General features: G+C 50.4%; 1 protein-coding gene and 2 non-coding genes across 5 annotated transcripts in view; 1 reads left to right on the top strand and 2 right to left on the bottom strand.

Annotated features, from left to right (window-relative positions):
- The window catches only part of MPZL1 (myelin protein zero like 1), a 40,214-nt gene extending 30,717 nt beyond the window's left edge, over positions 1–9,497 (bottom strand). For 2 of the 3 annotated variants that reach the window (XM_052794070.1, XM_052794073.1), the window contains exon 1: positions 9,355–9,497. In XM_052794070.1, the coding sequence (XP_052650030.1) occupies positions 9,355–9,484 (130 nt within the window). In that variant the 5' untranslated portion in view covers positions 9,485–9,497. The remainder of the gene's footprint in view (positions 1–9,354) is intronic. The other variant, XM_052794072.1, reaches the window with a different exon arrangement.
- A 4,667-nt stretch (positions 9,498–14,164) lies between these two features.
- On the top strand, positions 14,165–14,236 carry TRNAP-AGG (transfer RNA proline (anticodon AGG)). The gene has a single exon. It is a non-coding gene; the product is annotated as a tRNA-Pro (tRNA).
- Positions 14,237–14,784: 548 nt separating this feature from the next.
- On the bottom strand, positions 14,785–14,856 carry TRNAP-CGG (transfer RNA proline (anticodon CGG)). Its single transcript has one exon. It is a non-coding gene; the product is annotated as a tRNA-Pro (tRNA).
- Positions 14,857–16,244: the final 1,388 nt, after the last annotated feature.

The raw sequence follows: 16,244 nt of genomic DNA, 5'->3' as shown, positions 1-16,244 counted from the left end.
CTTCATTCCCAACTCCTCTACCTCCCCCTCACTCCCAGGCAGCCAGGGGGAGATGCAGGGCTGTGGTCAGTCCATAACAGCTCCTCACTCCTCACACTTTTCCCTGCTCCAGCATGGGTTCTTCCCATGAGCTTGCAGTCCTTCCGGAGAATGACTCCAGCCTGGGGTCATTCATGGGCCACAGGTGAGTATCTGCTCCAGTGTGCTCTCTCCCAAAATTTCCAGGGGCTGCAGGGGAATCTCTGCCCCAGCGCCTGGAGCACCTTCTCCCCTCCTCCTTCTCTCGCTTTGGGGTTTGCAGTGTTGTTCCTCACACTTTTTTCTCCCCTCACTCCTCACTGCCTGTGTGGTGCTTTGCGGTGCTTTGTCCTTTCTTAAACATTATTGCAGAGGTGCCACCCGCTCGGCTGAGGGGCTCAGCTGTGCTCTGCATTGGGTTCAGTGGAGCTCGCTGGAACTTGATGTGTCAGGCATGAGGCAGGCCCAGCCTCTCCTCACGGAGACTGTCCCTGCAGCCCCCCCCCCCCAAAAACCTTGATGTCTACACCCCATACATTCATATATGACACAAAGCAATATCAGCTACAGAAATGATGACTAGACAAAGTCACACCAACCGATCTTGACATCTAAGATTCAAAGCAACTAAAACTAAATTCTCCTGCCTCAAAGGAGGACAGAAGAGTTCAGTTTCACTCTCAAATGCCAATCACCAGACCAGCTTTTTGCTGCTGCTGCTGCAACAGCTCCCCAGGTTGCCAATCTCATCAAGTCAGTCAGGCTGCTGAAGGAAAGACAGCTTCCTGTCTTCAGTAACACAGCCGGTCCCGCAGCACCCTACCAGCTCTAAGAAACAGCAAGAAAAGCTGCTGACACCTAGCCCATGAACACCTACCACCTCCTGTCGCCTGGCTGCTGGGAACATTCATCCCCCAAGCAGAGACAAGCTCAGAAGAGCATCTGCTAACTCAACATTCACTTTCTCTTGGCCTCTTTGCACATTCAGCTAAGCTCTGCCTGACTCAACAATGAGGGAAAAAAATAGCAGCTTGTCACCCCAAGTGAAAGGAAAACAGTTTCATTGAGAAGCCTTAAGCAGGCTGTGACAAAGCTGTCAAAGCAGTCAATAACAACCATGTATCTTAGCCCTGCATACCTCTGTGCACCTACTTTGACAGAACTTAAAGACAAGTCTTCAGAGTCACTAAGCTTTGGTAGCACCTTCTGCTCCTACGCTACAGAGTCAGTTTTTCAAGTGGTCTCCTCCACATGACACAGAGCTGCTCATTGTTCTACCAAGGGGCAGCAGAAGAACCTATGCTGAGATTTACTTCCAAAGCCCATGCTTTTAACTAGAAACGAGGAACAAGCATGAGAAACAGCAAAGAACGTCTGAGCTCCCTTGCCAGCCAGGCCACAGATTTCTTGTTCAATCCCGAGAAAACCATTTCACTGGTGTATCACTCTCTCAACCTGGAAAGTATAAAATTGAGATGCTTATAAAGGTGCCAAGATCCATGAACAAGTAAGCATTATAGTTGCTCTGCTTCATGCCCCAATTACAGAGTCAGTCATATGTCAGGTTTGGGCAGATGCTTATTTAGTCTCAAGGCCAGTAACATCTAGCCCTGTTCTAGTAACTTTTCCTTGGGGATCACAAAGCAATACTTCCCTGCCTATGCTGGAGACTGGGACACCAATCAGCAGCTCATGTACTTTCCAAACCAGACATCATATTTTTCCATTCAACAGCCCTTTCCATTCAACAAACCTTAAGTGGTTTTCCTTCCATGACCAAGTAAGTTTACAAGTGTTCAAATTCAAGTAAACAGTTCTTGTTGACAAAGTCAAACAGAAACAGTGAAAAACCCAAAGGGGCAACTTAAGTAAACCCATTCAAAGTGCAAAGGGTAACTGGAACAGCTGATGGCAGCTGTCCTACCTCTAATCTTGCAATACTAAAACAGTCACCAACAAACACAGCAGATTACTCCTTGGGCACAAGGAAAGATTGCAGAAAATGGGAATTAAGATTAAAGAAGGGCTACAGGGAACAAGAAGATGAAGAGTACATCTTAGAAGAGTCTCCTTGAAAGACACCAAGTTTCTCCCACAAAAAAGAATATCATTAAGCTTGCTTAACTAAAGAACTGAGAGAAGCTGGGTACACATGTTCAACATGGGGCAGAAAGAGTGAAGAAAGCATCCCACCATCACAAACATTTCCTAGAATTACTACAGCAATCCACTAAAACTGTCACAATGTCTACTAAAGAAAGGACAAAAAAAACCCAAACAAACAAACAGAACAAAACAAAAAAACAAACAAAAAAACCCCCAAGGTGTGGACAGTGGAGATGGACATGTCACTGGCTAGAACAAAAGCTTCCCTTTAGATCAGCACTAGTTATTAGTACTATTTCAAGTGAAACTGTGTTAAAAATACCAGTCATATTGCCAACTGCTGATGGCGTGCAGCACCTTTTTGACAAAATCTAGCATTAGCAGCATGGAACTACCAATTTCCGAAACAAACTAGGCAGTACAATTTAGGATGTGGATAGGCAAATTTCACGAGGAAACACAGTGCAAAAAGCTCCATATCAAAAACACATAAGAATCTGCCCTTTTTTCCCCCTTTTACAATAATCAATCCACAAAGTTGCAACCAACTCAGTGACAACAAATCTATATGCACCAAGAAACATTTGCAGAAGACGCACTTTGAACCATCCAAGGTATTAGTAGCATTTCAGTTCCAGTCACTCCCACCAGTCATCATTCCTGACTCAGCATCATGTCCATCTCTTGCCAAGTATTGGTATTTCCACCAGCCTGAAAGCTGAGCACAGGGATTTTTCCTGCATAAGGAGGGACCCGATTAAAACCTGTTAAATAAAATCCTATCACTTAACAGAGCAAGGAGATAGAGACAACTGAAATTAAGTCATCCAAGTGATTACCCTCCTCAGCTAACAGGGTACTCAGTCACACAGCCAATGTGCTCTGGTATGACTAGGGACTTACTTTCAGCAGTTCAAGCAAATCTGAAGCACTCTGAGAACCAGATCCCTTACTGTTCCACTGACTGCTGAATGCCTGTAGCCAGCTCTGGCACCTCACTCACAGCAATCTTACACTTACTTGCTAACCAAACTTGCTAACTTACTTGCTGAGCAAACTCATAACTAGCTATAACTTGCAGTAGCGCAACCACAAAACCAAAAGAAAAAGCCCATGCTATGTATTTCAAAGCATTGTTTCACAAGAATTTGTCAGTTGTGGTGCCAATTTAAATAGCTCCCATGCACGCTTATAACGTGATGAATCCGACCAGGAACTAATCCACGTTCAGAACAGCCCTTTTCCCGTTGTTTTCTTTTAAAACCAGATCAACACCCTAACTCAGTCCACTGTACACTGTATTTGTACAACAGCTGAGCATGGTTAGGAAGCACTGAGTAAGAGCTGCTTCAGCTGGTTCTTCCTAGGAATGCTTCTCTTTTGTGAAGTGTTTATGGTCTCCCTTGTAGCACACTCTACATCACTTCCCCAGTTTACACATATGAGGTCACTTCTACAGCTATCCCTTTGACTAGAGCAGCACCTTCATCCATGCCTATGCTGACTTTGTCAAGCAGCAGGGTATGCAGCATCTGCACGCAGTCATCATCTCAACACCTTCCCCACTGAAAGAGTCACGCAATCCTGTAAGACCTCTATTAGAAAACTTTAAGACATAGTAACCCGTCAAGATTTTAAAAATCCTGCTGCACATACGGCTTTATAGAATTTATTACCAAGAGGGATCCTTGTTCACCATCTTTCACTTGCACACATTACAAAAACAAGTTACTGAAAAGCATAACAGATGGCTAGCAGCCAACTGAAGATAAACACCTCTGGCGCTGGCCATTTTGCCCACCTGGAGTTCACCTGCCCTGATTTACCTCCACCTGGTGAAGTGAAAGTACTTAGGAAAGTGCCACCAGCCACCACCCACACAATTGCTGCACTGCCCAGAGTTTAACCCCTCCTTAAGGATCAGAACTTCAATGTGATTTTAAACACTGAAGGTAGGGTGCAACCAATGTTTTAGGGCAAGCTCCCTTAATGCCCCTTAACATCATATGTGTAAAGCACCAGCAAATGTACCGCAAAGCATCTTTTTCTGCAGGGTTGGAGGTAAGAGAGTTCATGAGAACAACCAGCCTTCCTGTTTTCTTTATGCACTTTAAGCCAAAACCTATCAGCAGCACCCACTGGAAAGTGCCAACTCAACAGCTAAATAAAAATGCAGGAGCTGAAAGGCACAGTAGCAAAAGGAAACAATATACAAGGGCTGTGGACTAACACCAGTGGGCAGCTCAGCCGCAACCCAGCCACTGACTCACTCCTCCCAGCGGGGTGGTGGAGAGAATTGGAAGGGTAAAAGTGAGAAAACTCATGGGTTTGATAAAGACAGCTTAATAGGTAAAGCAAAAGCTTCCATTCACTGCTTCCCATCAGCAGGCAAGTGTTCAGCCATCCCCAGGAAAGCAGGGCTCCATCAGGTGTAACAGTGACTTGGGAAGACAAATACCATCACTCTGAATGCCCCCCCCCCCCCTTCTTCCTCCCCAGCTTTTATTGCTGAGCATGACATCCTGTGGTCTGGGATATCCCTTTGGTTGGTTGGGGTCAGCTGTCCCAGCTGTGTCCCCTCCCAACTCCTTCTGCACCCCCAGCCTACTCACTGGTGGGGCAAGGTGAGAAGCAGAAAAAGCCTTGACTCTGTGTAAGTCAATATAAAACAAGTAACCAATGTAAAACATTGGTGTGTTATCAAGGCTGTTTTCATCACAAATCCAGAACATAGCACCATACAATCTACTATGAAGAAAATTAACTCTATCCCAGCTAAAAAATGTACCAATACAGTTACTTGATATAAACATCTTCAATTAAAAAAAAAAAAAAAAGGCTTATTCAGGACACAAAACAGAATGATCCTGCTACTTTAAAGTTAAAAGAGATGGGGGAAAAAAAGTAAAAATCAGTGGAACTAGGGGAAATCACCTGGCCCAAGGGTCATTTTTCAACCAGCTCAGAGGGCAAACAACACTGATGTTGCCCCTGCCTCAAGATGCATACCCATAGCATTTGTGCTATGGGTACAGCTTACTGCTAAACCCTAGTCTGAGTAAACACTTGCTCTTCTAAGTAACTGCTGTTTTGAGATAAGAGCAAATCACTGAAGTTAAGAGTTCCCCAAGCCCCTTCACCAGCAGCAAAGCCAGTTCAGAACTTGTTGCCCTCTCCCACCACAGCTTCCTCTTACACGAGACATTAGCATCCTCTCCATTGTGCTAATCACTACACGCAGGGTCACACTAACCCAGATCAGCAAAGTAATGAAGATAAATAAACCACACCAAAAAAAAAAAAGACACAAACCGTAAGGATGTAAATGTTTTCATACCCAGGCCTTCCAGCTTTCTGATGTATTCCTAGGATGTCCTGAGTTAGCATTCAACAGCTTTTTTTTTTTTTTTTTGCATACGAGACTCCGTTAATTTATCAGTTAATTACATGTAGATGGTAGAAAGAGCCATGTATGCCATACATAATCAAACCACATCACACATCACACTCAAAGAACTCCCACTACGGGTGCTAATAATAAGCTTTAGGTAGACGACTTCATGATGACCTATATAGCACCTCTCTAGCAAAATAATAATTCTTTAGAAACTATTCAGATTAAAACCTTTCAAGTCAAACAGTGTAAGACATCTGCCTTGTAAAACTAGGCCTCATTGCTTTGGTCTTCCATCTAGACTGAAGGTACCCTGTACGGTACACAGGACATTCACCATCTGCTATTATCAGTCAGCATAAGCTAAGTCCACAGACTGACAGTGGAATTGCTGCTTAACGCCATCAACCACAATTCAGATAACAAGCAGAAGAGCCATGCGCATCGTTATTTACATAGAGGTAGAGGTCTGTTGGGTGGTGGGGGTCATGAAGAACCTAGCCATTTTACAAGGTGGCACTAAACTGCATTTTATCACCAAAATATTAAGCCAGTCTTTTCAACATATTCAAGAACTTCTTGCTGCTGCAAGCGAGGTGACCTGCACAGCAGTCCCACCATCAATCCAATCAGCAGAGAGAAGAGTTTATCCACCTTATCACCTTTTCCCTTTGCAGAACCCGCTTAGCACTGCAGGCAAGGAAGTCTTCCTACCTGCAGCATCAGTGGGCTCAGCTTAAAAGAACTAACAGCTTCTGACGGGGTGAATACAGCAACTCTGACTAAACCTGGCACAAACATGAAATGAGCATTGTAACCATGACTTACACTGTTATTTTCACAAAACATTTCAAGCAGCAACTGAAATGTGCAGGTGAGCTCAAAGCAGAAATAGGCACTTGAGCTATTTAACACCTCAATACTCCTCTGGTTGTTACTGACCTGTGTGTATGTGCATTTATGCACATGTATGCGAGTGTGTATAAAAGGGGTAGTGGGAGAAAGAAAAAAAAAAAAAAGATCAGGCTTTGTTGGCATCAAAAAGAATAGTAGAAATATCAGTAACATTCTTTCCAGTAATGTCTAGACATTCTTTGAGACTTTCAGAAGCAATCAGGCACCACCCTCACGTTAAACACTGACACGATATCACTTTAAGTGATACTTACATGGTTTACAATTCAGGATTGCAAAATAATCCATTTTCTTGATACTCTTGACTAGTTGCTCAAGGCTCACCCACCCATACAAGAGATTATACCTAGATTAACTACTTATGCCACAAATGTCCACAGGATCACAAACAGTACATTTGACAATGATCCTTCATTCTTACAAGTAAATGAAGCAACCGGGTTTTCAGATGACTGAGCGTAAACAAGCAAGATGAACTTCTAATGCACGCATGCAGGTGCACACAAGAAAATAAGCTTAAACCCCCTTATCTGTACTCAGCTGTGAAGCAACAGTGACCTGCTTGGCTTGGCAAAGCAGACTGTGATGTTAAACCAGGCCTGTACAACACGGTCCCCTAAGTAATACTGCTGTCTCACTGCAGGTTATTGGCCACAGGAAACAGGTCTGCCATCAAGCATATGAAGAGGCAGAAGAGGAGCCACAAGCCACAGCAGCTAAGCCATGCAGCACGTTACCCAGCCACACATCACATCCGAGCAACTGAGCGGCAACAGCCCTCTGAAAATGCCACTTCTGCCCTTGCCCTTTTGCTTGGCAGTTTTTTATTTCTGAAGCTCTCACTAGATGAAAATCCAGCACGAGGAAAGGGAATGGAAAGAGGGTCCTTGAAAAACAGCAGGAACCGGAACAACACATGCAAGCCAAAAAGCAGAGTATTTATTACACTGGACTCCTTACAACCCCAAACTGTAGAGAAGGTCATCTTTTCCCTACCAATCACCAAGCTACTTTGCATATGCAAAAGAGGTGAAGAGCCTGCACTCTGGTCGCTTATTTCCACACAAAGATGTAAACCTTGTGCCAACTCCACACATGGACAAAAAAATAAAAGGTCTTTTCAAAGCAGACAGGAGGATTAAGGATGTGCAGTATAAGCACAGAGAGAAGAAGCCAACGTGGGAATAACTTATGGAGTTAGAAAAACATCAAGAGTTGTAGGGATGGGAACAGAAACACAGTTCAACACAGATAAGATCGTGATTTTAACACCCATTTATTCCTTTAAATTGCAATCTCACTTTTTAGATAGTTTCTACCCTAGGGAGGGGTCTCTTCCAAAAGCATATCTTGTAGCTTTGCTTGGTTTCAAGATACTATATTTGGTTACATACCTCAGACTTTGTAGAATGATGTACTATTGCCAGCTACCCATAGCATTACTGTAGTTGTACCTTTTGTTGTGGTCAGGGAAAATATGCTTCCTTCTTCTCTTGTCTCCATATTTATTTTCAGAGAACTTAGTTTTACTGTAAGCTATGTATATATCATATCTACCTACTTAATTCTAAATATTAAGGCTGTCTCTGAAGATACACAGCAAGCTTAGCAATCTCTACTTATGTCTATTGCAAAGTGCAGTAATCTTAAACCAATCCAAACAATGCTATTTGGAAATAAGAAGTTTTAAGTTTCATACCACTCGGCACAGTTCCTTATTAAACCTCTTTCCAGATGGCCTTAGTGTTACACAGTTTTCCAGACATATGAACTGAGAAGGCATCAGGCTTCTTTGATGATTCTTACTGAAATACTTTGCAAAGTTTTACCCACTAAGCAAGTATTGCCAACCAAAAATATCTTCAGGTGCCATACCATCACTGTTCACGCCTAGGATCTACACACACTGAGCTACCTTGGGAAATGCGTACGATCTTTTCATTTCAGAAGGCTATGTGAAACGTAGAACTCTTCGCCCTGTAAGAATATAAGCCACAGCAAAGTTAAGCATTACCCTTGCCATTTCTACCACTCCACAGCCTTGTACCTACTCTCCACCTACACGAGTCATAAGCACTTCATTTTGGCTGATGTAATTACTCCTCCACCCAAATACTTCACCACTGACCAAATCAAAGGTGTTTTCCAAGTCATCCACCACAACTCCAGCATCCCCATGTGCCGGTCACCTCCACGCCGCGCCGTGCCTTTCCTCAACAAAGGCGAGTCGCGTCCTCTGACTTAATAACCAACCGAGAAAAAACTGGCAGGTGCTGCTACGGGGCCGCCACGCATCGCGCCCCTGCCCCCCGCGGCACCACCGGGCCCTGGCCACGCCGGCGCCCCGGGACGCGCAGGGTGGGCGGCGGGGCTCAGCCCCAGGCAGGCCGCCGTTCGGCCCGCGGGCAACGCAGCCGCGACGCCGGTCCGAGCCCCGCCAGCTGAGGCGGAGGGGGCCGATTCTGAAGCGGGTGGGCAGGGAACAGCAAAGCCGTACCCCGCCCGCGACATCGCCCTCCGTCCCGGTAACCCGGCGACGACGACCGGCAGCGGCACTTAAAGGGACGAACCGGCTGGACGCGGGGCGCGGGTCGCCGCCCCGGCAGCCCTCACCCGCCCCGGGCGGCACCCTCCGCCAGGGGCGCGGTACGGGCCGGGGAAGGGCCGCCCCGCCTGCGCCCGCCTCACCCCCGAGGGCCCGGCCCCTCTCTCCCCAGCCCCGATCGGCGCCGGCGGCCCCCGCCGGGCCCGACCCAGGCCGACGAGCCCAGCCCAGCCCGCCGCCGCCTGCCGCGCCTCGGGTCGGCTCGGCTCGGGCAGCTCCCCCCGCCGCATCGAGATCCGCCCCGGCTACGAGCGCAGCCCCGCGGGGGCAAACGGCGGCGGCCGGCCGGCCCGCGCTCGCTCGCTCGCTCGCTCACCGGCGATCAGGGCGGCGGCGGCCAGCAGCCACGCCGAGCAGGGGAGCCGCGCGGGAGCGGCGGCCGCCGAGCGCCCCGCGGTGCCTCCGGCCGCTGCCATCTTCCTACCGCCACCACCCCGCGCCCCCATTGTCCGCCCCCGGCCGCGGGCCCGCCCCCCTGCGTTCCGCAGCCCCCTTCCCTCGTCGGGATAGGGCCCCGCCGCTGTCACTCGCTCACACCTCCTGCGTCCCCCTCACCCCCGCCCCGGCCCTGCCCCGCTCCTCCCCGAGGATTGGCTAGGGGAGCCACCCGTCAAGTCCAGGGGTCCTATCCGGGCAGGGAACGCACTGACCCGCCCCCCGAGCCGAGAACGTTACTAGGTTCCTCCCCCGCACCTCCCGGCGGCCGCTCTTGTGGGCGTGTCACCGCGGCCGCGGCGCGGGGCAGGCGGGCGGCCGGCCGGCCGGAGCTGCCCCCGGTTCAGTGAAGTCCGGGGCACCTGGGGACACGAGCGCGGCGGCGGCGGCGGCAGCAGCATCCCCATCGCCAGCCGTGCTGGCAGAGGGGAAGCCTGGGAACGCCGTGTCTCGCCGCTGACAGATGCTTCGGCCTCTGCCGGCAGCAGGACCGGCCGGTGCTGCCGCGCCGCCGCGCCTACGGCCGCAGCCTGCCCGCGCTGCCGCCCGCCTGCCTTCACCTCTCCGGTACCGCGCCCTTGCTGCCCTGCGCCCCCGCTGCCCTGCCTCCGTACAGACGCAGCGAGGGAGCCCAAGGCAGCCCAGCGCCAAATGCCTTTGCCTCGGGCTCTGGTGCTGCCCGAGAGCTAACCTTCTGCGCGGAAAGCTTACCTGAGCACCTCCGGAGGGAGGCCAACGATCTTCCTACCTGACGTTAAAACATCCTGGAAATAACTGACAGCCACGCAAAGGGAGTTATGTGTTTGCTAGTCAAGATCTACACAAGAGCAGTGGGTCTGTTGCTGTTGCGGCCTGCGAGGACCACAGCAGAATTCAGTCTGATCACAGCACAGCGCTGTGTCTCAAGACACTCTCAACGATGTGATTCTCTTGCTGTGCACTACTAGGCCTAGTTTTCCAAAGAGAAACGACAGCGGGAGCAGACCGCAATACTCATTTAGTGTTCCAGCCTCTGCGCAGGCATTGGGAAGCAAGTTCCTCTGGATGCACATCACAATGCACATCCCGAGTGCTTGTCCCAAGCTGCCAGGGAGGCGGGAGAGTGCTGCTGCAGGCTGTGAGCATGGCCAAGGGTGGGTTCCCCCTGCGTTCACCAAGATCCTTCTTGTTCTTCCCTGTGAACTCGGAAAGCCTGTTCTGGCATGTGTTGCTTGTGAGTACAGGCTCCTTCAGAAGCTCTTACGCTATGCCAAGCACATAACCGCCTTTGCCTTTCACCTTAAAATACCTGCTTGGAATTTCCCCCAGCTTACTGACTGGGCTCCCTGCTGTTATGGACCCCCCGAGACCAGGCTTTCACCCTCCCTTCTTTATCTCCTTGCTTCACTCCCTCTCTTTTTGGATAATCTTTGTATGAGTTTCTTCTTTTGCTAAGCTATGTATTTTAAAGAAGTTGCACAAGCTTAGTCATATCACAAGGTTATTGCTCACTGCATCCATGATACTTCAGAGGCCTGCAGTGTCCTCAGTTCACTCCTGCCCAGTGCTCCACGAATGCTGGTCCTCTCCCAGAAGCATGTGCCACCAGTTTCTCTGCCACTCTCTGGCCACCTAATCACATCTGCAGATGAAAGAGGCCACAGGAAAGCCCTGCTACTGTGTGCCATGTTGAGGAGGGCCATGACGAAGCAAGCCCCTGTAAAAACACAGGCAGGTTTTTTTTTCTTCCAGCTATGATGCAAGACACCAGGTTACAGTTCTCATGGGATTTAAAATGTAATGGCGTATGCATTCATTATTTATGCCCTAGGGGGAAGCTCTGGAGCATGTTCCTCAGCTAACTGTTGTACATGTTTCCTAGAAACCCAGGCTACCAGAAATTCAGGGCAGCAGTTGGGAACAAAAATCAACACAGGCAACTCTTTGTATCACAGGGAATTATCACCTTGTTTGGTTGCCGCATCATTTTAGTCTCTCTGACTTCCCTTGTAAGCGAGTCTTAAGCCAACTGATCAATATCCCCACCTTCCAAACGGAGCAGAAACTGATACGCAGTGATAAGCCTTTCATCCCAAGCCCTTTTGCCTCAATACTCCCTCAGAGCTCTTCCTTTCCCTGGAAACATTTGGGAGAGTATCTGGTTTGCTTACTGTAGACCATTTTTTATCCAGACAGTAATGATCAAATTATTGTCTTGTGCTATTTCCAGAGAGGAAGCAGGGTGCTGGAACAACTTAATTTGTCCTGAGAAACATATATTGCATTTGTATGCTATGACATGTTACTATTAAGGTTATGACAAAAAGAACTGGGAACACTTCTCCGAGTGAGCTGTTAAATGCAGCGCCTATAAGCGGTGCTACACAATTCCTTAACTCATCTCTACACAGTTCCTTAACTCATCTCAGCACACAACTCCCTGATAAGCTAACCCAAATAAAGGCATTGCTGCTGCCATCCTTTTTCCCTCTAGCTATGCAATTCTACACTCTTTATAGTGATAATACTGGTATTAATCAAACTTCTTAGTAATTCAGCTCACTTGAAGTAATTCAGCTTGGCAACAAACTCATTTCTTCTGTCTGCAAATGGAGAGGTGGGGAGTTACTTTTCTTCACACTGCACCCATTCCCTATAAGGTCAGACAAACTGCAGTGCCAGAGCAGGACTGCTCAGACAGTGGGGCAAGAGAGACCACAGCAGCCTCCCAGCAGGCTGCTGTCAAGTTGCCTAATTGGTTTCTAACACATGCAGTAAAATCAGCATTCAGTCCCACAGGAGAAAGAAAAATGCTTTTCTGTCTTTTTTGTTTCCGCTTGTCACAAAAGGAAGACCTAAAAAAGTGTGTGTCACTGGGGAGGAGGTTAAATAAATTTTTTCATGGCTGCTGTTTATGTTAGAAATTCAGACCTCTCTTATCCTACTGTTTTGGAGAGCTCTCTAGTAGCTTGCCAGAGAGAGCAAGCAGCATTATGATGTCAAACAAAATAAGGGTAACATCTTCTAGGAGGAGAAGCAAATATATTCCAACTGATTTTACATTTTTAATGGTTTTGATTGTTTTCTGTTTAGCCTGCATCTCTGTACCTCCCAGAGGAATTGTACAGTAGACACTGTTTAGTGTGCAGAGATATGCATTCCTGAAAAAAACACCCCACCCAGCACGCTCATTTTGAATCAGTAAGAGAAGAACATGAGAGAGAAAGAAAAAACAAGCTCTATTTGTAAAAGAAAGTATTGGGTGTCTATTACATTACTTTTTCCTCTGCAAGTTGGGAGAAATTGTGACTGGCAGATAGTGCTACATTTATGTTTACTCTGGTTAAATAGAAATGCAGTGGTTCTTTCAAAACTCAGAGCTGGCAGCAGCACAGTAATTGCATACAGTACTTGGAAGAGTTTGATAATTATTTTTCTGTAATTCAATTAAGAAGAATGTCTTGGATCACCCACTACACAAGGAGAAGTGTTCTGAGGAAAACTTACAATGGAAAAGGATGCTAATGATGAGCTATTCCGGTGCTGAACTGATGCCACGGAACAACTTGAGCCACAAGTATTCTTGATAACCTTCATATATAAAAAAGCCCATAAAATGAAAGCAATTATTTTTCCTGTCTCTCCCTCCCACCTTCCCCCCCAGTTTCTTGGAATATAGGCAAAATTAGTTTAGCGACTATTACTGTATGGAGACAAGAACCACGGTAGCACTGGCCTGACCAGCATCAGTGTAGCCTGACCAGCATCAGTGTTTCTTGTAAGAAGACTCTGATATTTAAACAGGTCTGCATAAAATCATCACCTGTAAAGTAGGAAAGTAATGTCACCACTGCTTGGCTGTAATACAGTTTTAAATTCTGGAAATGAACCGTGAGCCTTTCTTTTGGTTGGGGTTTGTGGTTTGACTGCTGCGGTTAATGGCTAGACCGATATTAAGCACATTTTGCACATAAGGGTAGATAAGGTTGCCACAGCCATTGGAAGAAACCCAGAGAACAGCAGGCGCAGTAACGGCGCGCGCGTGCCTCATCAGTAATAGGGAGCACCACAAAAAAGTGGGACAGGCTGCGCACCCAAGGTTTGTTTGAGCTGTCCCAACAAGGCCGCTGCAGAAGAACAGTCCCCGCAAGGCCCGACCGCTCCTCAGTGGGCTGCGGCAGGCGTTTGGGCGGCCGTGAGGGGTGGGTGCCCAGCTGGCACAGCCACCCCTCGGGGCAGCCTGTTACGGGCGCAACGTACTGCCACACAGCCCCTGCCCGGGCAGACGCGGGCTGAGGTGAGCCGCAGGGCTCCCGGCCCCCCAGGCTGAGTGCGGCAGGGGGGAAACCTCGGCCTCCACGGCAGCCGGGCTGCTGCGACGAGTCAGGTCACAGGCTGGCACCCGCCTGCAAACAGTCGGCTGTCACACGGAGCCCGTTTGCCACCTCACGTTTATGTAACGCTGTTTTCGCGGGGCTTCCGATTTCGGCTCCTCTTACGAGCTCGTGCGCACGGCTGCAGTAGAAGAGAGCGTTCGGGCCCGAGAAACGACCTGCAGCTCGTGCCGGCTCCAGCCGACGGCGCAGCCCGAGGCCTGCACCGCCCCCGGCTGCGGGCGGGCGCCGGGGGGGCCGGAGCCGGGTTGGCGGGGCCGGGCCGGGCGGCAGCGCTCGAGCGTTCCTCTGGAGGGGAGAGAAAGTGTTCCTCATGGCGGCTCGTTGGTCTAGGGGTATGATTCTCGCTTAGGGTGCGAGAGGTCCCGGGTTCAAATCCCGGACGAGCCCACTTTTTGTCTTCTTTTATTTTTGTTTTCCTCCCTCACGCCTCGCTCGTTACCCAGCACCAGCGATGCGACTCGGTGTCCTCCGTTGCGCTCCTCCGGCAGACACCGGCGGCTCCCACACACTGCGAAGGGGCACGGAGAGAGCTTCCGATGAGACACGTTCCTTTTCAGCGCCAGGAATAAGCGGCAGTAACTCACGAGGAAGGGGTCATCCCTCCTGTCTTGCGCCCCCTCTCCACCTCGCACTGGGCGCCGCTACCCCTCGGTAGCCCCCGGCCTTCCCCCTCACCTCTCCGCACTCCCCGCGAGACGGGGCTTCGGGGCGCCTCCTCCCCGAGGGCCCACCTGCGTCCCCCACGGTCGCTCTGCCTCCGCAAACCACGGCCGTGCCGCCGGGGCACCGCGGAGCCTGCCGCTCCCCCGGCACTGGCTCCTTTCCCCGAGCCAACCCTCCCGCCGCGGGCGGGCCCGAGGCGCCGAAGCACAAAAACGCGGCGGGGGGCACCGCGGCCGCAAAAGGGGGGCTGCTTCCGCACCCCCTCTCCCAGCGGGCTCGTCCGGGATTTGAACCCGGGACCTCTCGCACCCGAAGCGAGAATCATACCCCTAGACCAACGAGCCGCTCTCTCTTGCCTCCTCCCCAGCTCAGCACTTCACTTACTTCCCGCCTCCTCCCGCCCAGCGCCAGAGATCCCCCTCGAACGCCTTCGTGGGTCTGCCTCCCCCCCCCCCCCCGACTCCCAATGGTTCTGCCCACCGCTTCGGAAGACACCACTCCTCTCCCTAACTGCGGAGGCTGCTGCGATTTCCCCCTGCCCCCCCCCGCCAGGGTAACCCGTGGCATCGCCCTTCCCCCGACCCTACGGCTCCGCTTGGTAGAGACGATTCCGAGTCCCGCGGGTGGGGGGCAGCGGCCTCCGCGGCGCTCCCCTGCGCAGATACCGCTCCTGCGCTCTTCCGAGGGGCGGAGGAACGACACCCCCCCTCCACGCTTCGCGCTCGCGCCAGACGCGAGTGGCGGGCAGGCACGGCCAGCGGTGCTCGAAGCCGGGCGAGCTCATTCACAGCGGATGGGAAGGGGGGAATGGGGCTCCCCCCACCCCCGAACGCCTTTGGTTTATCCCGGCCCGCGCAGTGCCAAGCCGTTAGGCGCTGCGCCCCCTCGAGGTGTGAGGGCGGGCGGCGGCGGGTGCCGCTCTCCTCACTGGGGCGGGCGGGGCGATAGGCAGACAGAGGGGCAGGGCCTTCCAGCCCCCGCGCCCTCCTGCCCTGTGGGGTCGGGTAGGGGGGATACGCACGTAACTGCGTACGCAAATACGAGCGAATCCTCTCATGGCAGCCCCCCAGGCGGGTGAGGTGAGGGCCTGGGGCGGGCAGCTGGTGGTTCCCTTCCAGCAAGTGGCCACAGGAGTGGCCGTTAGAGCCCGCCGGAGGCTGCGAGGAAAATGGCTTAGTAAAGGGCCTGGGGCTTCTGGGAGAAGTGCCTCAGCGTTGGGAGTGTATTTCTCGTGTTGCTGCCCAGAGGGGCCGGCGGCATTCCCTTTCATTTCTGTACCTACTCCCCACTGCTTCTTTGGCTCCTACTTCGTCCCTGATGTGCTATATCCTGCGAACGCCTCCTGCCACCCTCAAGCTTCCTCCTCATGTTTCCACACCTCTGTACCAGCCTCCCTTGCATCCCAGACCTTTCAAAAAACCCTAGTTCTCCCATCAGTAATTGCCTTCAGTCCTCACCCATCCAACACTTTTCTTGTGGCTCACGCTACAGTTTAAACACAGACCAATCAAAAAATAACCATAAAACCAACAAGCTCCCAGCCAAACACAACTGCAACAGTCTCCTTGCTCTTGTGCTGCATTCCTTCCTCCACTATATTCTTGCTCTGTTTTCCATCCTTCCCTTCCCCCTCCCCCAATTTAAAGGTCTTCTGGCCTGTAACGTTTGTGCTTTTACTTTTTTTTAATCTTTCAGGCACCATCCATACAGAGGAATTACATAAATTATATCA

Source organism: Harpia harpyja, chromosome 8, assembly GCF_026419915.1.
Source record: "Harpia harpyja isolate bHarHar1 chromosome 8, bHarHar1 primary haplotype, whole genome shotgun sequence".
Classification (NCBI taxonomy): Eukaryota; Metazoa; Chordata; class Aves; order Accipitriformes; family Accipitridae; genus Harpia; species Harpia harpyja.
Note: the sequence above shows the minus strand (reverse complement) of the source record. Positions and strands in the feature narration are given on the sequence as shown.